This window comes from Glandiceps talaboti, chromosome 21, assembly GCF_964340395.1.
Source record: "Glandiceps talaboti chromosome 21, keGlaTala1.1, whole genome shotgun sequence".
Taxonomy (NCBI): domain Eukaryota; kingdom Metazoa; phylum Hemichordata; class Enteropneusta; family Spengelidae; genus Glandiceps; species Glandiceps talaboti.
Genome location: NC_135569.1, coordinates 4,007,665 through 4,033,912, shown reverse-complemented (window position 1 = coordinate 4,033,912; position 26,248 = coordinate 4,007,665). Strand labels below are relative to the sequence as shown.

The following is a 26,248-nucleotide window of genomic DNA, read 5'->3' as shown; positions in this document are numbered from 1 at the left end:
CCACCATAAGCTTACTTTCTGTATACAATTTTCACTAGTACTTGAGATAAAAAGCATTTTCGTGTTCCGTAAACGACAGAGCTATGCAGTCGCGCCTCTAAGTTTATTGATGTAGTGTGCGATGGAATTATACAAGCTCGTGTAAACAATTTACCTCCAGTGGTTACCTACATACTTTGTTATGGGTGCAACTGCCTTCCGGACAGTTTCACATAATAGGTCCATCAAGCAATTTAATTGCATTATTAACTGTGAAGTTTTATCACCAATTAAAACACTTTACTTAACTCTAGTTAAATTTACGAGTGTTTAGAAAATCTTATTTCGAGTTAACGAAGTGAACCATCCAAGTTGATAAATGTGTAGTTCTTAGTTTATCCAAAGCTATACTGTTATACCTAGGAGAATTGGATTGCTTGAACTATGATGAACCGGTTCCTAGTTATAACTTGTAGAACGAGTGACACGAACCATCGTCGGTCGATCACAGTGCTGTGCTTCAATTTGAAAGCTTAAAGGTCTCAGTCCACTTCTGATTAGGATTAATAAAATCCAGGTTTGAAAACCGGTTGTCTGGCAGAGTTATAGAAAAACAGTGATCCAAAACAAATTAATAATCATTATGGCTTCACTGATAAAATAAACACTTATGTGAGAATCTGGGATCGAAACATTGGCCTTTAAAAGCCGAGTTCAGATAAGGATTAACAGAACATTTTTTGGCAGAGTTCTAGAAAATTCTGGCCCAGAGGAAATTAATGATCCTGTGTTATTCTTGTTGCTCAACTGATAAGATAATTTTAATGCGAGAACTTGGGATTGAGACCTTGGCCTTTAAAGGACCTCTTCGGATGAGGATTCAAATTCAGTTTTGGAAAACAGTTGTCTGGTAGATTTATAGAATCAAAAGAATTTGTCTAGAATAAATTAATAACCTTATGCAATACTAACGGTTCCACTGATAGGATAACACTAATGAGAGAACCTAGGAAAGAATGTTTGTTTGATTGTTTGTTGTTTCATTTGTTGAATTGGCGCAGTGTTGCTGAAACACAACTCACCCTCACTAATATAAGATCTGCTGTATCGCATTTAGGCAACCTGGATATCCGATGACGTAATGTTTGGTACACTTAAAATATTGTTGCTGACATCACAACCGTAGTGAAAATGCACGTACACAAACCTACAACGATATACTAGTATGTAGATTTTACACTCCTTTCAAAACACAAAAACTACAAATCGATGCGATACTATAACTTAGCTGGCTAACGTTTATACTAGTATGTATTTACTAGCCGAAGATAAAGTGTTCTAAAGGAGAACACTCCAGGAGATAAAAAGATATTTTCATAGACTGTGGGGTTTGGAGTTTCATAATTTTACATCATATCGATTGGCCGCCATATGTATTAGATACATGCTGAATATTCATGAATCCTAAGTGCTTATCACCTTTAGGTAAATACATAAAGAGTTTGACTTTGATGTTAAACGTTTCTTTGGCAATTCATTACAAGACATTAATTTGGGTATATGGAGATAACAGCATTTATGTGATGTTAATGAGATGACTCTGCAGAACCCAAATTTACTGAAAATCCATTTATTTCCTGGAGTGGCATTCTCCTTGCAGTTTCTACACATCCTTTTTATTCTGTTAATAATCAGACAATACTGATGTGTATAAAAAGTTCTTTTTAATACTACATATGCATATGTTTGTGTATATATATATGTATGTATGTATGTATGTATGTATGTATGTATGTATGTATGTATGTATGTATGTATGTATGTATGTATGTATGTATGTATGTATGTATGTATGTATGTATGTATGTATGTATGTATGTACGTATGTATGTATGTACGTATGTATGTACGTACGTACGTACGTACGTACGTACGTACGTATGTATGTATGTATGTATGTATGTATGTATGTATGTATGTATGTATGTATGTATGTATGTATGTATGTATGTATGTATGTATGTGAGTAGAAATTTGCTTCATTCATATTCTTATGTAGTTGAAAACAATACCCGTCACAACCGGTATAGATCACTGCTCATTACACATAGTGCATTGATGAGTACTGCTATTTTATTTTCATTATATGTCAAATTTAATGAAAATGAAACTCGTCCTGGTCGGCTATGATTTCTATTTAGTACGTCAACTCACTTGATATGTTTAATGTATTGATATCAAAGAAATTGCACAGTGTCACAAATCCGAACGTGTTGGGTGTATTACGACCAGCTTGACAGAACAGAGAGTAAGAGAGAGAGAGAGAGAGAGAGAGAGAGAGAGAGAGAGAGAGAGAGGGAGAGAGGCCGAACTGACCACAAGCAATTTTGAAAACAAGTGGTGCCCGGTCGATTAACGTCTTCATTTAAGCCTTAATGAGATGGGCGGTTACTATATAATGGAAATAACATAGTAAATTTATTCTAGACCACAACCAATGAACTATGTACTGTACATCCCAAAAAAACAGAGGGAGGTCGAACTGGTTTCCTTGCTCGATAATAGCTTTAACTAGTTGTCATGGTTACCGGGATCTGATTGTAATTATGTGGTAATTATTCGGTATGTTGATGTGATAAATGGTAGCGGAAGAAAGTATCAATTGTAACACGTCATGTTGAATTCCTTGCTACTCAAAACAATCTTGCAGACAACATCTGTATACAATACTAAACACATCCTTTTTTATAAACGGTGTTGCCATGACGACATATGATGTTTTATGATGACAGAAATAAAATAATCAAAAACGGAAAAAAAAATAAAATAAGAAAATAAAATTGGCGTGAAGGCTCGACGCTAATTGGCGACTATTGGTGTGTGATGCAAACCATTAAGACGCGGCTTAATGACGTGCCCAAGAGGTGGCCTTCGTACATAACAAGACATTAATATGAGGCTGTGGAGATAACATTTTAGCACAGTGGTAGACCGGTTGGAAATGTCTCAACATGTGCTTAACAGATGAAAATATGTACAAGCTGTCAAAGCTGATCTCTATAAGCACGTCTCGATGGTAGGTGCTTCGGTCTCTGCTACTGAGACATTTGAAGGTTGGTATTAAAGAAGACAGTAGACCCACATACAAGTAAGTCTGTGGTAGACCATATTAAATGTAGTTGGCTACTCAAGCACGAGTAATGGGGTGGTATGGATGGGGATGGAGGCGTAGGTGGGGATGGAGGGGTGGGGGTCTAGAGCGTTCTTCTTATAATACATGTCATTCACCAATAAACGGCATATAATGACATTATATAAACTATTGGAAAAGTCCACTTCAGGTATATATATAATCCTGACATTCAGGCTATTTATTAGATCAATACGGTCTACTAGTTTTCAGCTGAGAACCTTGGCTGGGTTGACCTTGACTATATGTTCAGAGGTCAAAACGAAGGTCAATCAAGTTAAGGTTTTAAAGCTAACGACAATCGTGATTATATACAATGCAGGGCTAGATGTTACAATACAACGTAGAGGGTGAAATCTTCTACGTCATCAGGTTTTAATCGTATTAGGGATGAAGTTGGTGATTACATTAATGAAGTCGACTACAACATATATAACATAAGATAGAATATTCTAATTAATTATTAATCTAATTAATCTAATTATTGATTAATTAATTAATTGATAAGTTTGTTCATTCGTTCCCGAGTTCGTTCGTTCGTTCGTTCGTTAGTTAGTTCGTTCATTCATTCATTCATTCATTCACTTACTAGACATACATACATACATACATACATACATACATACATACATACATACATACATACATACATACATACATACATACATACATACATACATACATATGTGCTTACATATGTACAGATAGACACAGAAAACCAGACTACCAGGCCACGTAAAAAAACGACCTTTCTGCATGAATAAAAAACAGACAACACATATTAAACAGTGTTCAACAAACAACTCAACTTGTGACTTATCCGGTCTTCCTTTACATGTAAATGTCTCACCCCATCAACAGATTGTGTGAAGTTACGTTGTGAACATGTAATGGGAATAAAGTTGTACGTAGCTTGTGATACTAACAGTAACAGTCTGTTGTTAAATCAATGGTTGTACAAGCATGGAACAGTGTATCATGTGAATGTGCTGTATGTCATCACTGGGTATTTATTGACATTCCAATTAACACCAAATTAAAGTGATTAGATGGCAGTGATAGAACTCCGTTGGACGCCTCCTTGGATGTGTTAACGATGTCATTATGGTGATTGAGTTAACAGATTGGTTTACATCACTGTCCTACCCACGTGATCTCTGTCATATGTTTAATACTATAACTGGAGCCTTGTTGTGTATGACGTGGTAGGCACACGAGTGCGCGCGCACACACAATGCATATTTAAAGTCGTACATCCATCTACTCATCCATCCATCCATCCATCCATCCATCCATACATACATACATACATACATACATACATACATACATACATACATACATACATACATACATACATACATACAGACAGACAGACAGACAGACAGACAGACAGACAGACAGACAGACAGACAGACAGACAGACAGACAGACAGACAGACATGCATGCATGCATGCATGCATGCAGACAGACAGACAGACATACATACAGACAGACAGACAGACAGACAGACAGACAGACAGACAGACAGACAGACATACATACATACATACATACATACATACATACATACATACATACATACATACATACATCCATCCATCCATCCATCCATCCATCCATCCATCCATCCGCACAAACGCACGCACGCACGCACGCACACACACACACACACACACATACATACATACATACATACATACATACATACATACATACATACATACATACATACATACATACATACATACATACATACGTGCTTTCTCTCATGATTTCCAACACTTTGAATTAAAATTTGTAATAATTTGAATTTGAATTAGAAATACAAATGCTAATTTTTTACTACTTCCTTATTTTATGAAGAAAAAATCTGATTAATAAGGATTATGAAAAAAAATCCGAACGAGAGAGATTAAAAAAAGAGAAGAAAATCTCCGGAAAAGAAAATTAAACTTTCTCTCGGGGCAACGGTTAGAGCGCCACCAACGACAATTCAAAGAAAGAGTCCTTCGAGTCCAATATGGCGACTATCATCGCATGAAAACATCAGTGGTTCAAAAATTCGAATACATTTGTCAATTCGTCGAAAAGTGAGAAATACTAGGGAATCCAAAGTAAAAGAATGAGTGAGCTTACTCCTGATGAGGTAATGTGTGATTTATTTTCTTGATTTATGTTAAACCAAACATAAAACTATAAATGTTTTTGTTGCAAGTCATTGTCATTTATTTGTGTGTACAATTTGTAATCTTCGTCACTAGCTTGTTGATTGTATTTCTTTTCCCGAAAAGATAGAATCGTAAGATCCATGTCCATAATTCATGATTTAGACGTTTTCTTTTAATCTTTTACGTATTTTTAGACAGTGTATGTCAAAAAATTATTGGGGACACAGCATTTAAGGACGGCCTCCAGCTGTGTGCGAATGATATACCCACCACGTATTAAAACATTCCATGGCCACAGTAACGTTACATGTAGTGCATACACGCACATTCCTGAACGAAATTTGTGGTGTGGTGTGTTTTTGAATTGTACATGGAGGGGAGAATAGAAGAGAAATCGGCCTCACAACGAACTCGTCCCTATCAAGAACTTATCCTCAAGGAGATCTGCACTATGATCTCCCTGATATGATCTTCTGTGCCTGCTAATCTGTGATATCGACGGTGTCACATTAATTATTTTTTGAGGAAGTACATGTACATGGCAAGGCATTTTAATACATGCAAAATTCGCTAAAAAAACACATTTGCATTATAATGTAGTTTATTACTATTCACTGTGATACAGGGAACAATGACTCTACCTGCAAAACAAACCCCTTGAATTTAGTAGAAAAACAAATAATCATATACACGCCCTCATGATGTAGGGTAGTAGCCTGTATAGAAAATCATTTGTATTGTCTTTGATAATGCTGCTAAAACTTTCCTAACCTTGGATAAAGGAATTATACCACTAACAACTTCAAAAATTTCCACAGAGTAGTGAATTGGGAACAAGTGCAATCGTGGAAACACAAGCAATCTTTCCTGTACAAAATACAAAGGCCTTTGTTTCAATGACCATTGATAGTTAAGATGTGTAGTGGCACACTAGAGTACAGTGCTTTTGCTAAGGTTTTTAGACCCAACCCCAGTAACAGAAAGGGAGAAAGGGGTAAAAATAGCAGTGTTTCTCTGTAGAGTCTCTGGTAATTTTGTTTGGGAACCCAGGTAAAATGAGATGGCAATCCCAGTAGATTTGACCTATTTACCACTCTTAGCAAAAAACACTAGCATATCATTGCAGAATACTTCATATTTGAGGAACTTAAATTTCACTTAAAGGGGCATGTTTCAATCCTGGGTTATCATATTAGTGTTATCTTAATAAGGATTATAAGGGGTCATTCTTTTGTTTAATATTGTTGAGTTATAAGTCTTGTGATGCACCCATGTCCAAATAAGATACATGTACATGTAGAGTATTGTTGTTGAATTGAGGAACTTTAATTTTTCACTTAAAGGGGTATGTTTCAGTCTCAGGCCATCACAATAGTGTTATCTAATTAATAAAGATTACAGGGGATTAGCCCAAATGATATAGAAAACATGTTGCTCTTATTTTTCATGTAGCAGCAAGTCACCTCAAATGTGTACATACATGTAGGTGTGATATTATTTTACTTTTCTAAAATAGATACGACGGCGGCGTTTAGCCCGTCTGGCTGGTGGTCCTAGTCCATCCAGTAGTAGTCCACCTGTACAAGAGACACAGACAACCACCACCACCACCACCACCACACCAACAGTACAAGAAGCCAACTCACCACCACAAGCTGTAATTAGCAGTGATGCTACAATGACATCATCATCACCCCAGCAGGCCATTGCTACTAGCGGTAACAGTACAAGACAAGACACACCCATCAACATACCTCAAGTCAGGACTACCCCACCGAATGCCAGTGCACCAAGGGTAGTACGACAACTAGGGGCATCTTTTTCAAGTAAGAACAAACACATACTAGTACAATGTGTAGTAGATATTGAAATTTAGTTTGCATCTAATAAGTACTATGGTGATGAAATAACAACAAAGTAAAATGCTGTAAAACTAGAAATTTCTTTAAAGAGTTATTTTCATTAATTTCACTGGAAAACAAATATGCAAAAATAAGTAGTAACTATACTAAAATGTCTTCTTATACATATACCAGTCTGGTAATTAGTAAAAATTAGACTTTGAGAACTACATATAACTGAAAACTAAAATTGCAAAATTTTGTAGTCGTGAAAATATCTAGGTTTACAGTGTACTGTACAATGTACATGGTTCAGAGAAGTTAGAGGGGAATGCTATTGCATGAAATGTTGAAATTTTTGTAAAACGAAGCCTTGATTACCAGAGTTGTATTGTTACTTGCCAAAACATCCAAAAGAATAGAAGAGTTTACCAGCTGTATATTAATACACACATGTAGGTTCCCAAGACACTCAACCTATGGATACAGACAGCTGTCCACAGTCTCAATCTCTAGATATGGATACAGAGTCTTGTGAGAAAAGGTAAGTTACCAGTTAGACTGTAGACGGTAGAGAAGAAACATCTCTACTGTCTATGGTTAGACTTACATGTAGCATTTTAAACCATTACTGTGTCCCAGCCAATCCAGTTGTATAAATTGGGAGCTGGTAGGATAGAGATTATGATGTTAAGATTAATTGTGCACTTCAATGTGCTCTCTAAGCCAATTTGACGCGCCACTGATGCACACAGTTTCTGACCCACCAAAATGTGGTGTTCCCCTATCTCTTACTACAAGTATGTGGTGACTGACAAGAAATGTCAGTATTTATCATTTTGACCCACAACAACAAAATTTGGCTATCGTTAGAGGGCACACTGCACTTACTGACATCAGAGATTTTATGTTCTCCCAGACAGTTATAGAAGTTTAGAATATGACAGAACCCAATGACACACGAGTGAAGGTGTGGGACACCTTGGATATTTGTATGAGTGCTTGTAGTATTCTCTGGGGCTGTACTTTCATGAGTGATTTACAAACATTTGGGAAGTAATATGTAAGTGTTATATGTATTAGAGTTATTGTTAAAACGAAATCAATATTTGTTTATTGTTGCCTAGTACGCTATCACAAATGGATGTAGATTCTGGTATAGAAACACAAGAAATGGAAGATTTGGAACGGAAGGATAGTAGAAGAACACTGAGTCAAAAGGTATGTACATAACATATACACTTATATTGCAGGATACATAGGCATTGCATATTACTCAACTGTGACATTTAGTAAAGAGTCCTTCTGCACTTAACATGTGTTCAGTTAATTTTTGGGTTTTCTGCAAGGGGTTGTGGGAAAATTTCTGGTGAAAATTTTTTTAAAATCAGCGTAACTGTGTTAAGATAGTACATGTATGTACCTCTGGTACTTGTGGAAGGACTGGTTAATTATTCTAATTTGATGTTCTTTCATGATTTTAGGAGGGAAGTGTTACTGGTGAAATGACAGAAGACCAATTAATTGTTATAATTTGTCGTATATTCCGGGTTTCCTGGAAGGATAAAAGCCGTGATGTGATTCATCTCAAACAATTAGCAAAAGACTTCAAAGAAGACCCAAAACAAGGTAATCAAATGTAGTTGTTTTTTGTAGCATTGAGCTTGTGATCTGTTTTGGTCGACCATCCTCATCAGAATGACAAATTCTATAGCTACAGCTGACCACTAGGTGGCGGTATAATCAGCCAAGTATAGATGCTAGGTAGTTATAGCCTACGTAAATCATTTGATATACCCAGCTGATGAACATGTTTGGTCGTTATTCCTACAGACTTTACATGTGTACAGTGAGATTCACTATACATGTACATATTGAACACATATTGCCTGGCCATGAGGGCTATAGCGCCTGTTTATTACACCCGAGGGACTGTGAGTTACCAGAATCACATGCTATTTCCCGAGGCTGAAAATCTCATGAAAATCTTGCCCTCTTCTCTTGAGGTTGGCAGACGACATCGTCAGAAACTGCCATTTTGACCTGCTGTGAACTCGCGGTGGTCACGTGACCATGTAACAGTTGATTCCCCGAGGGAAATAGTCATTCTATTTTCCTATCACGTGACTGATTCTAGCGAATCATGGCACAGCATTATCACTAGGTATATTATAAACAGACATATAGATTCACTTAATCTTAACTATTCTATTTTCATTTGTAGTGTACCTAGACTTGAAAGATCTAATAAACCAGATATTAATGGAAGTCTTAACTAACCACTGCTATGGTGCAAATAAACTACCAAGTCTAACAGCCAACTCTCAACCTAAACTATCTACTTCCCCAAGTAAGGGTTACACATCTTCAAGGTAAGCTGAAGGTCTGAGTTAAGATTCAAATTTGGTGTCAAAAATGGTTGTCTGGCAGAGCTATAGAAAAGATTGGTGATGAACAAATGAAGGGTCATATTTAATTTTTATAACTCCTCTACATGAGAATCAGAGTATTGAAACATTGGCCTTTAATTAAGCAGCCTAAACATTCATCATTGTGTGTGTGTGTGTGTGTGTGTGTGTGTGTGTGTATGTTTTTGTATGTGTACGTGTTGTACATTTTAGTATATATGTATGTGTGTGTGCGTGTATGTGTGTGTTCATACATGTGTGTGTGCCTGTCTGTCTGTCTGTGTATCTGTCTGTCTGTCTGTCTGTGTTTGTGCATATGTCATTATGTGTCTGTGTGTGTCTATCACATCCATATTCATTATGACAGTATAACCTGTCCTTCCCTATCTCAGTCTCTGTGTTTTTATTTTCCTGGTTTGTACAAGTGACATACATGTATTTGTGTTGTCTTTCTAGTTTATCTTTTCCCAGTACATCACAAGGTACAACTGAAAGTGGTAATCGACAATTTAACATAGAAGCCTGTAGAGAAACAGAAATGCTGAATTATTTGATGGAATGTTTTGATAGAGTCAGTATGGAAGAAAGAAATGCACCCAAGGTAAGTACAAACACTTTACTAGAATGCTTATTTTACCGTTGGATAGTATTCCCTGATTATTTGCTTCATTCAGCCAACAGAAATACAAGTAAGCTAAGGGGCCTTGTCAATATGAGTCAAAGACGAGTAGTGACAAAGTCCCTTAGGTCTTGAGGATTTTTTGGTCGAAGGAAGAATGATATTGATGAATAGAATCAGGAAGATTAGTGGCAACTTTGAAAGTCATGACGCTTATTTCGAGCGCCACACCATTAAAGATGTAGTGGTGAGTTGTTGTGATGTAGAATAACCAGGGTATAAATCTCGTCTGAACATGCTCAACTTGACTTACATCTGGTATGATAGTGTAGATTTAGATAAATGAATGTAAGATTATTTGTTATATTGTCACACATACGTGGTTTGAAACAGTACAATAGGGAACTTGCAAACCCGCTATGTTGAATATTGCATCATGGGAAATGTGATATTAAATACTAACCAATTAGCACCATAAACACTAATGTTACATTGTAACTACAAATGATAAATTCATAGTCACCTTTACCATTGCGAGAGGTTTATTTTATCAGTAGCTCCAGATTAGGTATTACAATAACCACAGATAATCACATACAGTAGTCCTTTGCGTCTGAGCATGCTCAGTCTGGATTGCAAGTTCCCTATTACAGTAAGACCGTAGCCTGAGTTTTAATGTTGATGTCTACTTGTACATTGACAGAGATCCAGTCAGCCACCACTTAGTGTTTTATTAGCTGATATCCGTCGACAATGTACCTGCCATGCTGCCTTGGTTCTACAGGGAGCCTTCACTCAACCCAGGTAAGTTGTACTATGTAATATCCGTCGACAATGTACCTGCCATGCTGCCTTGGTTCTACAGGGAGCCTTCACTCAACCCAGGTAAGTTGTACTAGCTAATATCCGTCGACAATGTACCTGCCATGCTGCCTTGGTTCTACAGGGAGCCTTCACTCAACCCAGGTAAGTTGTACTAGCTGATATCCGTCGACAATGTACCTGCCATGCTGCCTTGGTTCTACAGGGAGCCTTCACTCAACCCAGGTAAGTTGTACTAGCTAATATCCGTCGACAATGTACCTGCCATGCTGCCTTGGTTCTACAGGGAGCCTTCACTCAACCCAGGTAAGTTGTACTAGCTGATATCCGTCGACAATGTACCTGCCATGCTGCCTTGGTTCTACAGGGAGCCTTCACTCAACCCAGGTAAGTTGTACTAGCTAATATCCGTCGACAATGTACCTGCCATGCTGCCTTGGTTCTACAGGGAGCCTTCACTCAACCCAGGTAAGTTGTACTAGCTGATATCCGTCGACAATGTACCTGCCATGCTGCCTTGGTTCTACAGGGAGCCTTCACTCAACCCAGGTAAGTTGTACTAGCTGATATCCGTCGACAATGTACCTGCCATGCTGCCTTGGTTCTACAGGGAGCCTTCACTCAACCCAGGTAAGTTGTACTAGCTGATATCCGTCGACAATGTACCTGCCATGCTGCCTTGGTTCTACAGGGAGCCTTCACTCAACCCAGGTAAGTTGTACTAGCTGATATCCGTCGACAATGTACCTGCCATGCTGCCTTGGTTCTACAGGGAGCCTTCACTCAACCCAGGTAAGTTGTACTAGCTAATATCCGTCGACAATGTACCTGCCATGCTGCCTTGGTTCTACAGGGAGCCTTCACTCAACCCAGGTAAGTTGTACTATGTAATGCTTACAGTCGAGAAGGAGAAAAGCCAGCAGAGGAGGTACTCAAAACTATCGCCCTTCGAACACTAGGTGAATGCACTACCAATCATACTTCAGAGGGCAATGTTCACCAACCTCACCACACTCCTGTCCCTTTTGAGGGGGGGGGGGGGTATTCAAACTACAGCCAGCAACATAGCTACACAGTAGCACAGGTGCCTTATGCTGATGCATGCCTCAGTTTACCTTGTCACCAAATGAAGTCAGGGGCAGAAAATTTGGTTAGGCCTAGACTCGAACATAGGACCCTTGGAAAACTAGATGGATTCCCCACCGGCCAAAATACCCAGGCAATATCCACAAAACCTAAGACATTGTTACACTAATACAGCAGACATTGGTACAATGAGACAAACTAAAGTAACCATGTCTATTTACATTTGTATTACTAGGCTGTCAACTAAACCTTCATTGATTGTTCCATATCTACTGTGTCGTAATTTACCACGAGGATTCTTGTATGAACTTGTACATGTAACAAGCCAAGATGACCAAACCTTTACCACCGTAAGTCAAAAATTAATCTTTATTCGGGTGCTAAAATTCCTGTTTTGTACAGTAGACAGTGAGATATTATATAATGTAAACAACAACAAAAACATGCAAGATGTGACAAACATCATGCTGCCTAATTGAAACTCGTCACTCTGGTAGTACCATAGACCCTCCTTGGTGGAGGGTCTGTGGTAGTAAATACACCAGCCCGATATTAAAATCATGGTAGCAAATTTGAAAAGGACTCTCTAGTTATGTGAAAAAACACAAATGAAATACATTGTAGATATAGAATTAGTCTGTAAGGTATGCCATGATGGAGTGCCCTCACACATCTGTCAATCCCTTTCACCGACCAGTGAGGGCAGTGCAACACAACATATCTAACCGTCTACGTAGACATTTGTAAATAAAATGTAGGGAACCTCTTCCTTGGTTGATAAGATTTGATCAGCTTTATCAGAGCTCTAACGTGTATAAATTTTGTACACAGGTTTTTACATAAGATTTGATCATCTTTATGAGAGCTCTAACGTGTATAAATTTTGTACACAGGTTTTTACACCAGTACTACTGGGTTTAATGCAGGCCATCCAGAGATGTGGATTAGACTCTGATAACTACAAGTATCCATTGCTGGTATGTAAACAATACTATATCTGTCAGTGATACAATCATGAAAATGAAAATCTGAAGTTTTTATTTGAGTATAAATACAAGTAGGAAATCGACCTTGTTTCATACCTAAGCTTTTTTCTTTTTATAAAAAATCTACAAATAGAAGAAAAGATAAACATGGAACAGAGGGATGTTTTAATTAAAGGGCGCTAGGGGAACACCACTCCGGGTCCTGGAAATAAAGGCATTTTACATATGAGAAATGAGAGATGTTTGCACTGATGGAAATAAGCACTCATGACTCATGAATATTCATTGTTCAGCCACGAATATATTATTTCTGCTGATTCCCATGATGCAGTGGTCCATAGCAAAGATACCCTATAAAGGCACAAGATCAACTTGATGTTTCTCTGAAATCACAAGTAATTGTAGGTGATGTAAAAACATGAAATGACTCTCCAGAACCCATAGTTTATGAAAATGTCTTTATTTCCTGGAGTGGTGTTCCCATTAATGTTAAAATGGAACTGATTTTTGTAGTGTGTAAACATTGTGTACCACACCAACCAGTGAAGAGATGATTAAGGCTAAACAACACAAAATATCTTATGGTCAAATTTTAATGTTGATTGAATGGCAAGCAGTTACACTAACAGCCACTAAACATCATATATTTATACAATTTTCTAACTTTGATTTTACCCCATGTCTATTTTTCTGTTGACAGGCATTAAGTGAACTAAGTGAAATCAAGTTAGGTTCACAGAGACCACTGTGTAATCTGGTAAGTCATTCTACTGAGAGGTAATATCGATAGGTCAATATAGGATAAAAAAAACTACATTCTTTTACTTTGGCCCGATTCCCCCTACTCCACCCCCTTCTTCCTTAATATAATAATTAATAATTTAATTTCTTAAAAAGTGCACTACACTGCGTCTCAGTACTCTTTACAATATTCAAAACATATACCAAAATTGATAACTGTTTCAATCGATTTCAAATCAGTATGTAGTAGTATGTAGTACTAATGCCTATAATATATACAATATGTCTAACTTTCACAGACATAAACAAACTGTTAAAAGCATCACATGAATATACATCTGATTCATCCACTATTGTTTTTGTATCAATGTATGTTAGTTTGATAGTGTGATAAGGAGAAGACTTTACAGCACCTAACAAAGCCAGTTTTGAATGTCTACTTCTGATAAAATCAGCAGAATTTCTAGACAACTGTTGTAAGGGTTGTAAGTGGTAGTCAGTCAAATTTTTAAAGTACTATTAATAACTGTCTTACAGATGACTTCTCTACCAAATTGGATACCAAAACCTATCACCAATGCTGTGGGCAGAGAACTACAAAGACTGTCTTTATTAGGATGTTTCTTTAGTCTCTCTGTCTTTGCTGAAGATGATGTAAGTAAAGAAATGTGTATAAGGTTCATTCTGATTGGTTAGATAATGTGAAGTACTGTATAAGGGACATTCTGATTGGTTAGATAATGTGAAGTACTGTATAAGGTTCATTCTGATTGGTTAGATAATGTGAAGTACTGTATAAGGTTCATTCTGATTGGGTAGATAATGTGAAGTACTGTATAAGGTTCATTCTGATTGGTTAGATAATGTGAAGTACTGTATAAGGTTCATTCTGATTGGTTAGATAATGTGAAGTACTGTATAAGGTTCATTCTGATTGGTTAGATAATGTGAAGTACTGTAAAAGTTTCATTCTGATTGGTTAGATAATGTGAAGTACTGTATAAGGTTCATTCTGATTGGTTAGATAATGTGAAGTACTGTATAAGGTTCATTCTGATTGGTTAGAAAACAAGGGAAACAAGTACATCTGTTGGCTGTATTGTTAATGAAGTATATGTATGTTATCCAATCACTGACAACCTTGTAATAGCTTCACACCATGCCAAAAGGGAAACACCATTCCAGAAAATTGATGTATTTTCATAAACTTTGGGTTCTGGTCTACCGTTGCATCATGGGACTTATCTGATATACATATTCATAAGATGCACATTGAATATTCATGACTCATAAGTATGTATTACCTTTAGATAAATAGTCATGTGAACTTAAAATAATTGTATATTCCAAGCATAGCACTCACTTGGACTTTTTCTTCATATTTTGTAGCCTAAAGTGGTTGAGAAATTTTTCGCTGGTCCACTAACCTCCGATAACACGAGACTTATTAACGTGTCCCTACAGAGTTCACTAGAATTTGTTCGGGTAAGTTTTAGTTGTATATTATCTGGTGTACCAGTACATGAATTGTCATTGAAATGCTAGTCAAAAATTGTTGTGTGTGTCGGCTGTGTGGGTATGACATCTATTTTGAACTGAGTATCTTGCATTGAACTAGATAGAACCTTGTTTTTGTTCGTTATTACTAATGATTACTTGCACCAGTGTGTGCACTTACTAGTGGTATATGTACTGCATTGCTATAAAGAGGCCATAAAACTGTGCATATCAAATGATGGAATGTCTGTAATTCCAACATGTTGCGCCAAGTGTTATTAATCCAATTCCGTTATTTACTTGCCCGGTTTGTAACAAGTGTGGTTTGTAACTGCTTGCCTGTCATTGGTTGTAACACTGATGAATACTAAGCTGTGATACTGTTTCTATGGATACCAACAATATTACATTCTTATGATGAGTGTTAAATTGATGTTTCTAAGGATCTCAATGCCCAATTATGTTTAACTTTAGCCCTGTTTGTCAATATTTTTTTTAATTTTGTTCAGACTGAATTGTTCAAGGTGCTACATAACATACTAGTCAATGGTGATACCAGAGAGACAGGTTTAAAGTTTATAACAGCTGTTATCAATAGGAATCAGAAGAAAGCCCAAATGCAGGTATGTTTGTATATGAACCCTTTGTGACAACCCTCACTCCAACTCCCACCATGTGTGCAAGCATACCCATGCACTGAGTCATACACATAGATAGACACAGAAAGACAAACATATACATACATTTATATACACACAGAAAGACAGATATAGACATAGACAGACAGACAAACAAACAAACAGAGACAGACAGACATACATATACTAACAGACAGAGACATACAGACAGATGAACTTACATACAGCCAGCCAGACAGACACAGACAGACAGACACAGACATACATACAGACAGACAGACAGTTATATAGATTTCCAATGGAATACATGGTTCAGTAATGAGTATGAGAATTGACTAAAACAGACTTTTACATGTCCCTAGCATAAAATACATTACTATATACAAGTAACCAAACATTGAATAATTTTCAATATCATATACTAGAATTTGACCAAGAGTGTGCAAATTGTTTAATTTATATGTAGGTTAGCATTCATAGGGTATTAGTATTTGATAAAACTTTTGTGGCCCAGATATGGGTTTTGCTTACCTCAGTATGCTAACATGGCTTATATGCTCTCCTGAGGGTCTTCTGCCATAAAACCTTGGTCTGTAGAACCCATATCGAGGCCATAGAGGTCTGTAAGCCTAACATTTATGCAACATTGAGTGGAAGTACATAGGTATTAACCATAAGGTAATTCTTTGATTCTTTTTTGTTTTCAGGCCGATGATAGTTTACTGTGCAATGATGGTTTTATGATGAATTTCCTTCACGTTTTACAACAACTTAGTGTCAAAATTAAACTTGATAAGGTAAGTTTTACAACGACGTAATTTCAAAATTGATTTGAGGTTTTACACACTCTTGATTACAGGGTGATTATATTCCCCTAACCAAGACATTGTTATCACCTACATGTACAATGTACTTGTATGATCTACCACATGCCAAATCAGTAGTTTTAGTGTGTCTATCTTAGTTAGCTGGTTTTCCACAGTGCTAGGAATATCCTCAATTTTACTTCATTGCAACGTAAGTTGTTATTTACATTTTGTGAACATTTAAACGACAGCAAGAATACTGTTATTTACAGTTGTGTACATTCCGATTCCTATTTCCATTCTAACTTTTGGAAACACTTTAGGTCGATTCTTTACTAGTGCTCTTTGTACTTTTTAGACTTTAATTGATGGAGGGTTTTCACTTCAGTGTTACATTTTAGTGTTTTCTCTTTCTTTTCTTTTTATTTGTATGGGCTGCTGGCCTGAAATAAAGAATAATAATAATAATAATGATATAGTCAGCACTTTACTCTAACTTGATGTGAAAGTCAAACTCAGCAAGTTATCTGTAATCATATAAACTATGTTTCAGGTTGATCCGTTGTATTTACACCACCCTAAATGTCGTATTGACCTATCACAAGATACCAGGCTGAAATCCTCATCAGATGAGGTGGCTGAATGGCACAAGACACTCAGTAAGTAAAAAAAGTGTATTTTTACATTGTTCTAATGTGTATACTGTAACTACACACACTACAGAATCCAGTGATATTGGGAGATTTAGTTTCTCAGGGAGATATACATATGTAATAGAAGAACATGAATATTTGTGATATAGAAAGGAGAAATTGATGCAGCATTTGTCGTTTGTTTTACAGAAAAGAAGCCCTCAGATTGGACTGATCCCAAATTTACAACAGAATGTTACTTCCTTACCCTTCACTGCCATCACTTGGCACTTCTACCCTGTACTAGACACTACACTCGGAGGTTACGAGCTCTCCGTGAATTGACACGTATGATTGATGAGATTCAGTCGCAAGAAAACGTCTGGAAAAACACGCCTCTTGCGAAGCGAAACAGACAATTATTAGAGAAATGGAGGACCCAGCATAAGGTTGGTTTATATGTACAATTGTTGACAACCAAACATTGACAAGCAGAACTTGTCACAAGTTTCCTCACATTACCATAGAAACTGATAGAAAGGTTTTTATTTTCATCACGTAACCATAGAAACTGATGGAAAAGTCTGTTTATTCATCATGTTACATAGAAACTGATAGAAATTTATGTACATGTATTTTCGTTACATTACCATAGAAACTGATAGAAATATATGTACATGTATTTTCATTATGTTACCATAGAAACTGATAGAAATGTCTGTATTTTACTTCAAATTACCATAGAAACTGGTACGTGCTAAAGCCTGTGCAGATGCTGGTGTTTTAGATGAGTCTCTTCTCAGGAGATGTTTGTCATTTTATGGAAGTGTGGTCAAATTCCTAACAAACTTGATGACACCAAAGAAAGGCCCTGAAATGTAAGTTTAGATCCGTACACTAAATAAACATTCTCAGTAAACAGGTTCAGAAAGTTGCAACTTCAAATAATTAGAATATTTTTCGTTGATACACAACCAAGTTATTTTTTTTCGTGTCTTCGTTTTGCCAATGCTACTGTTGCCTTCCTCAGTGCAAACGGGCAGTGATTACTGTTCACCACTAGAGGGCAGTGTGGTGAGCAAACTGTCCCATAAGTGACTGGGCCACAACTCCCGTCTTTCACATTGCCAAAATGTAGAATTAAAAAAGTAACTTGGTTATGTGTCAATGAACATTGTTCTATTTAGTAAAATAAACATTATTTGCAAGGTTAGATAGAGGTGATATCGTCACGTCAGTGCAGTAAGGTCATATCTGCCAATACAATTGCATAGCAGATACGACCTTACTGCATCAACAGCTTTTACCTTTCTAGTGGATGTTGTTGAACCTACTAAATCTTAGATGACAAAGTTGCCAAGCTGACTGTGTGATACTTACAACTCACTGCCAAGTTTGTAATTTCCCAGTAATTATCTAACGGATGAAAGATACTGTCTGATGGGGTTAACAACAAAAACATAATAAATTCAATTGGGTACTACTGTGTGCAACTGTGTTTTAATACAATCCATAACACCAAAGTGAAGCGTTTTCTGTTTTCTGTTTGTACCACAGTCATTTATAGCATCCATATCAAATGTAAAAATATACTGTTTATTTACTAATTGACCACATGAGAAAGGCCACATGCTAGGCTTGTAAATAAACCAATTGAAACAGTATACTTTTACATTTGATATGAATGCTATAAATGAGTGTAGCACATAGAGAAAGTCAGTGTTACTTGTTACTTTGTTTATAATGACATACAAGTTGCCTACATCTACAAAGCAAAGGCCACGTTTAGTGTGCCACCGCTATACATATAATCATTCCTTTAGTTCTTGACCACCTCTTTCTATAGCTCTGTCAGTTTTTCGTTCCTAAATTTTGATCCCAATCCAGAAAGGGTCTGTAACATCAATTTATACTTGTTTACAGTACATTACCACTTCCACAAGAAGTCCCTATGGAGTTTTCCTCATTGCCTGATTATTATGCAGAAGATATAGCAGAATTTTTGCTGTTTATTCTTCAGTAAGTCACATTTGATTCACATTTATATTTTCATTTATCATTATTTTCCTAACTTGCTGTAAAATGTTTTACATGTGCAAGGAAAAAAAATTAAAAATAGTTTTTGACTCATTGTATTCAATTGTTATACGAATACAAAAAAAATGTTGTCCTGGCTATATGTCATATTCCATTTTTTCAGAAAAACAAAAGATTGTAAACTTTGGTCACTACGAATGCCTTTCAAAAACATCTTTTAGACCAGAAGTGAGAGCCATGATACAATGAAAATCAATAGACCTGAAACAATATGGCATCTGACGTGACAAAAATTGTACTAACGCTGCTACATTTTATCGTCTGGCTCAGCAAAACTCTTACTAACATTGCTACATTTTACTGTCTCGCTTAACAAATATCTCTGTTGGGAAGATTTTTTTTAAAGCAGATGATAAAATGTAGCAGCGCTAGTAAGATTTTTGTCAAGCAGATGAACGAGGTTTTGTTTCATATCTCATGATTTTCACTGTAGTTGAATACTTCAGCCTCCCTTGAAAAATTTACCATTCCTAATGTTTCACTTCAAAAGTTTGTTGCATTTTCAACCCTGTATTTTTTTTGTTGTGATTTAGGATGTTTGTTTAATTATGTTAAATAGAGTCAATGGTAACCGAAACACCGAAATCTTCAATTTTATCTTTTTATATCAAGATTTGCCATCAATCATGTTGACTGTGTTTCATTGTAGGCACTTCCCCCATGTTCTAGAAGACACCTTCCTACCAGATATTGTTTTATTTATTGTACTGATTGTCTGTTCACCACACTACTTGAGTAATCCATACCTTGTGGCAAAGTTTGTAGAGGTAAGTATGACAGTGTGTGAACCAGAGCACTGTCGGCAGTATATGTGTAATTTGCGCTGTGTATGGGTATTGATATATGTATATGTGTCTGTTTGTCTGTCTTGTTCAGTTGGTCGGCCAGCTGGCCCACCTGCATGTTTGCCTGCCTGCCTGTGTCTATGTATGGGTGTATGTCTGTATGTAAATGACTGTGTGTGTATGTGTTTGTTTGTACCAGGTATATGTATATATGTATGTGTATGTGTGTATGTATGTATGTATGTATGTATGTATGTATGTATGTATGTATGTATGTATGTATGTATGTATGTATGTATGTATGTATGTATGTATGTATGTATGTATGTATGTATGTATGTATGTATGTATGTATGTATGTGTGTGTGTATATGTGTGTGTGTGTGTGTGTGTGTGTGTGTGTGTGTGTGTGTGTGTGTGTGTGTGTGTGTACATCTGTGTACATCTGATTGTTAGTCAATCATATTCTCTTTTTGTATTTTGTCTTACAGTTACTCTTTGTAGTCAATCCAGCCATCCAAGACAGAACAAGACACATCCATGACATGTTAGTTAACCAACCGTTAGCAACAATTCATTTAGCGCCGGCATTGATGAGGTTTTATACAGGTTAGTGTGAGCCTACCAACCATTAGCAACTATTCATAATCAAACAACATCAACTATTTAATGAATACCATAGTTAATGAAATTGCCTATGAGTGCTAGTTAGCTCACAATTACTTGTAGCTACTATTCATAACCGAACAATAAGCAAATGTTCTGGTGACTATTTTATAAATGATTATTTAGTAACTTATTTACCATTCTTGTATCTTTCTGTGTTTAGATGTGGAAACAACTGGTAGTAGCAATGAATTCTATGATAAATTTAGTATTCGCTATCACATCAGTATTATATTGAAGTCACTGTGGAACGTTCCACTACACAGACAAGCCATTGTACTGGAAAGCAAGTGAGTATGTGCAAATTATATCAAACCAATTGATGTGTGTTGAAACTATATCAAAACTCATTCACACACAGCCCTGACTACCCCTCCCATGTACACACAAATCATTCAAACCCACACACATACTTGACCTTCCCATACAAAGACATCTAAGACAACCCCTCCCCATCATACACATTCATGACCACATGTGCACACACAAAAACACACAGACACACATGCAGACACGGACACACACACACACACACACACACACACACACACACACACACACACACACACACACACAGACACACACACACACACACACACACACAGATGCACAGATGCACACAGACACATCTATTACTAACATAGACAAATAATCATTCAGAGTTTCATTTCTCATAATGATATCCAAATATTCGTCAGTCGGACTACCAATACTAGAGTTTAATTGCATATCCATGTATTAATTCTGTATACTTTGATATCCTTCTCAGTTCTGGCAAAGACTTTGTAAGGTTTGTCAATATGTTAATGAATGATACAACCTTTCTACTCGATGAAAGTCTGGATTGTCTGAAGAGAATTCATGAAGTACAAGAACTAATGAAACAAGATTCCTGGACTTCAACGACACAGGTAGTTTTCATGCATTTTCATAAACTTAGAGGGTTGAGGCTCCCTAGTAGTGTAGACTTAATTTGAATCATAGATCACAAGTGGTTCATGAAGTGCAAGAACTAATGAAACAAGATTCCTGGACTTCAATGACACAGGTAGTTTTCATGCATTTTCATAAACTTAGAGGGTTGAGGCTCTCTAGTACAGTATAGACTCAATTTGAATCATAGATCACAAGTGGTTCACGAAGTACAAGAACTAATGAAACAAGATTCCTGGACTTCAACGACACAGGTAGTTTTCATGCATTTTCATAAACTTAGAGGGTTGAGGCTCCCTAGTACAGTGCAGACTCAATTTGAATCATAGATCACAAGTGGTTCACTAGGTACAAGAACTAGGAAACAAGATTCCTGGATGTCAATGATAAAGGTAGTTTTCATGCATTTTCATAAACTTAGAGGGTTGAGGCTCCCTAGTGTAGCTTAATTTGAATCATCGACTGGAAGTGGTTTACAAATGTCCAAATGATTGTTTTCATAACGTTAGAGACTTTAGGTTAGAACCCCCAGTGTACAATTTACTCATCTTGAAGTGAGTAATGTGATTGGTTTCCACAAAGTTAGAGGGTTGAGGTCAGACTCCCTGGTGTAGACCCAGTTTGCATCATAGACCATAAAACTGATGTGATTCGTTTCCAGAAAGTTAGAGGGATGAGGTCAGACTCCCTAGTGTATACCAAGTTCGCATTATAGACCATAAAACTGATGTGATTCATTTTCAGGATGCACAGGAAGAAAAAAGACGTCAGTTATCAACTGATGAAAGACAAGTCAGATCTTATCTGACACTGGCAGGTGAAACGTTGGATATGTTTCACTATCTAACAAGAAGTATTCCAGAACCATTTCTACGACCAGTAAGTATAAGATTTACATATTGGTAGAGAACTTCATACCATCAACAAGCCAAATAGTACACATTCAAACAGAAAATATGGCATTTATACCCTGGTTAATTGATTTGATAATTTTGTGTATCTACATCATCAATTCTGCAATGCTAAAATTACAAGTTTAAAATAAGTAAGTTTTCTATATTTTTTCAAAAGTTGCATTTGCTCAGGTATAATTATATTACCCCCAATATTTCTCCTCATTCAGCTGAAATATGATCTTGACATCATATGGTTTTGGCATTTCTCGTCTGCAACTTGTGGGAACAAGGCCCTTTAGGTCACTCAAAAAAAATCATACTTTACTTGGCTGAAGAAATATTTGAGATCGTGATTAGCTTCATCCGCTTTCTACCAGGGGTAATTACAAGTATGCTTGTACACACAAAAAAATTACAAGTTTATCAAAACAGTATTAATTCCTTTAGCAGGAGTTTTTACCAAGCTAATGTTCAGATGTTATCACTCAGATAAATACAAGTTTTGTTTTTATTCTCCTTTTTTATAGGAACTGTCATCACGTTTAGCTGCCATGTTGAATTTCAACTTACAACAGTTATGTGGTCCTAAGTGCAATGATTTAAAAGTTGAAAACAAAGAAAAGTATGGTTTTGAACCTAAGAAGTTACTGGATCAACTTACTGATATTTATTTACATCTCAATTGTCAAAAGTTTGCTGAAGCTGTTGCAGCAGATGAGGTGAGTGCCTGAGGGTGGTGGGTGAGCCCAAGGACGGGGTTTGTGGATATGTCTGGAGGTGGGTGTGCCAGTGGTGGCAGATGAGGTGGAGATTATGGGTATACCTGGGGGTGGAGATGGTGGGTGTGTGTCTGGGATGGTGGGTATACCTGGGGATGATGGGTATGTCTGGGGTGAGGATGGTGGGTATGCTTGCTTGGGGTTAGAGATGGTTGGTATGTCTGGGGATGGGGATGGTGGGTGTGCCCAGGTTGGAGATGGTGGGTATAGCTGGGAATGGGGATAGTGGGTACTTACCTAGGAAAATGGTGGGTGTGTGTGGCTAGCACGAAAAAATCTGTTATTTAGACATGAAGAATAGCAAATTACATGCCCCCTTTTCAGACAGAATTTAAGCTAATGTAACAGTTATGATTCCATGCATGAAAACATTATGAATCCTTGGTATGAACCCCTTTCCCAGGACACCGTAAATACAGAAAACCTATCCAAATCAGACTCAAACACCCAATGTATACCCCTTTGGTTGAGCACTAACCCCGACTATTTCTAATTACAGCGTTCTTATCGAAAGGAAGTCTTTGAAGATGCCATAGGTGTCATGACTAGAACTGTAATCAAGACAGAATCTGACATCAGGAAATTCCGTGACTTGGCAACTTTAGTAGATGAGATTGTCATTAGTAATATGAAGAAAGATATCGACTTTGAAGATGCACCTGATGAGTTCAAAGGTCAATTTCAATGTGTCAAATCTCAACTTGAATATAAATAAAAGATATACTCGATAGGCCTCATTATAATATTTCATCTTTGTTACATGTTTGGGAGATCAGATGATCATGTTTTATCTTTGTTCCATGCTTGATAGCTCAGATTATGTTTCCTCTTTGTTACATGTTTGATAGCTCAGAATATGTTTTATCTTTGTTACATGTTTGATAAATCAGATTATCATGTTTCATCTTTGTTCCATGTTTGATAGACCCCTTAATGGACACAATGATGACAGATCCAGTCCTGTTACCAACATCTGATACAGTAATGGATAGACCAATCATAGAGAGGCATTTATTAAACTCATCTACAGACCCATTTAACAGACAGCCACTAACATCTGAAGAATTGGTTCCAGGTGAGTCATTTGTCTTGGATCTCGGAAGGTTGCCAAACAAAAGCCAAGGATAAATGCCCTTGATGTCCACCTTGGTGCAATGTAACCTTCAGTCACCTAATGTCAAAAGTAAGCCAGACAGTCTAACAGCTAGGCTAAGTCATTTGTGATTGATCAATTGTTCTAGATTGAAGTGTAGCAGGTGTTTTCATCATATTAACTACCTGATGGACGAGGGCAGGCGAGCATTGAGTCCAAGCTATTGACATTGAGACAGAAATGAATAGAGCAATTATTTATATGTGTCAGTGAAATCTCTGTGTTTCAGTATATTTCTGTCAATACTAAGGAAATTTCATGTTTTTTATGACGACTAAAGTAATGACAATAATCAATCAATCAATCAGTCAGTCAAATATCATTTCCCAAAATGAATTTATTTTCTCTACAGCGTTCATTTTGTAAATGTAAACTACCCCTGAACTTCAATTCATTTTTGGAAATGGTATTTGATTGATTGATTGATTGATTGATTGATTGATTGGTTATTATCGTTACTTTACTCGTCAATGTAAAGCACCCCTGAACTTCAAGAATCTATTAGGTTCATCATAGTTAATGTTTTGTTGTTATTAAATTGTTATTTTACAGTACCTGAACTGAAAACTAAGATTCAACAGTGGATGAAAGAGAAATCAATGGTAAAAAGAAGCCAGGAACATAAATAAAGTGTGAAATGGTTACCAGGAAGACATGCCATCATGGTGTGTAGTTGTTACCATTAAGACACTGTGACACCATTATGGTGTGCAATGTGTCAACTGAAGAGGCACAGTCATGGTGTGTAGTTGTTACCAAGAAGAAACATTGTCAGGGTGTATGATACGTTGTATTCTGGTTATCAGAAAGGTAAAAAAGATTTGATGGTTCAGCCACTCAAATTCAGTGTTTGGAAGCCATTTTTGGGCCAGAAGTGAGGGTCAGAATAGTTGAGTATTGTAGGCTGTAGTGTAAGGACAGCAGATAGTAGTCACTTGCTACTGTTTTATTAGTGACTACCAATAATTACAACATGCCTAACCACTATTGTAATGATCTCTTAAGAACAGAGTTCTTTTACACACAGTTTGTTCATGGCTTCTCACATAACCACAAGTGGCCACTACAAAGTTTTGGCCTTCACTTTCCCAACCTGGAGCAGAGTTCTTATACACACAGTTTGTTCATGGCTTCTCACATTACCACCAGTGGCCACTACCACGTTTTGGCCTTCACTCTCCCAACCTGGAACACCCTCTTGCAATCCTTAAATGTGAAGTGGTCTAAACTTTGATAACCAGAATATGGCATACAGTACCCCAACGAGACAATGGTTACCAAGACACATCGTCAAGACTCACCCATTACTGAAATAGACATTTGTTTGTGTGTGTGTTAACTTTTTGAATTATACATCTTGCCAAATGAACAGTAAAAGAAAAACTCATATCGGCATTCCAATGAATTAAGAGTTTCTTTTTTATATGGGTGCTTTTTTCTCAAGTTTGTTCTCAAGTACAGGCTACAGTAAAGACAGTAATTTGTTGTAATCGTAAGAAAACTTGTTACAGAAAGATTGAAT

At 36.7% G+C, this 26,248-nt stretch overlaps 1 protein-coding gene across 1 annotated transcript; it reads left to right on the top strand.

Annotated features, from left to right (window-relative positions):
* The first annotated feature begins 5,194 nt into the window (after nt 1–5,194).
* LOC144451086 (ubiquitin conjugation factor E4 B-like) lies at nt 5,195–26,248 on the top strand. The gene is made up of 28 exons (XM_078141855.1): nt 5,195–5,319; nt 6,858–7,167; nt 7,642–7,726; nt 8,310–8,403; nt 8,667–8,811; nt 9,407–9,554; nt 10,047–10,191; nt 10,913–11,013; nt 12,353–12,467; nt 13,011–13,094; nt 13,804–13,860; nt 14,382–14,498; nt 15,234–15,329; nt 15,851–15,964; nt 16,687–16,776; nt 17,339–17,444; nt 17,628–17,866; nt 18,162–18,295; nt 19,341–19,436; nt 20,164–20,281; nt 20,791–20,908; nt 21,129–21,255; nt 21,735–21,876; nt 22,643–22,777; nt 23,322–23,513; nt 24,073–24,247; nt 24,499–24,648; nt 25,279–26,248. Exons 1-28 carry the CDS (start codon nt 5,296–5,298, stop codon nt 25,353–25,355), a joined length of 3,534 nt encoding a protein of 1,177 aa, XP_077997981.1. The 5' UTR covers nt 5,195–5,295; the 3' UTR covers nt 25,356–26,248.

Coding starts and splice junctions, on each gene's coding strand:
- LOC144451086 (XM_078141855.1), top strand. CDS start 5,296: ATGAGTGAGCTTACTCCTGATGAG. Junction 5,320..6,857: donor GTGAGCTTACTCCTGATGAG/GTAATGTGTGAT, acceptor TTTCTAAAATAG/ATACGACGGCGGCGTTTAGC. Junction 12,468..13,010: donor ATGACCAAACCTTTACCACC/GTAAGTCAAAAA, acceptor TTTTGTACACAG/GTTTTTACACCAGTACTACT.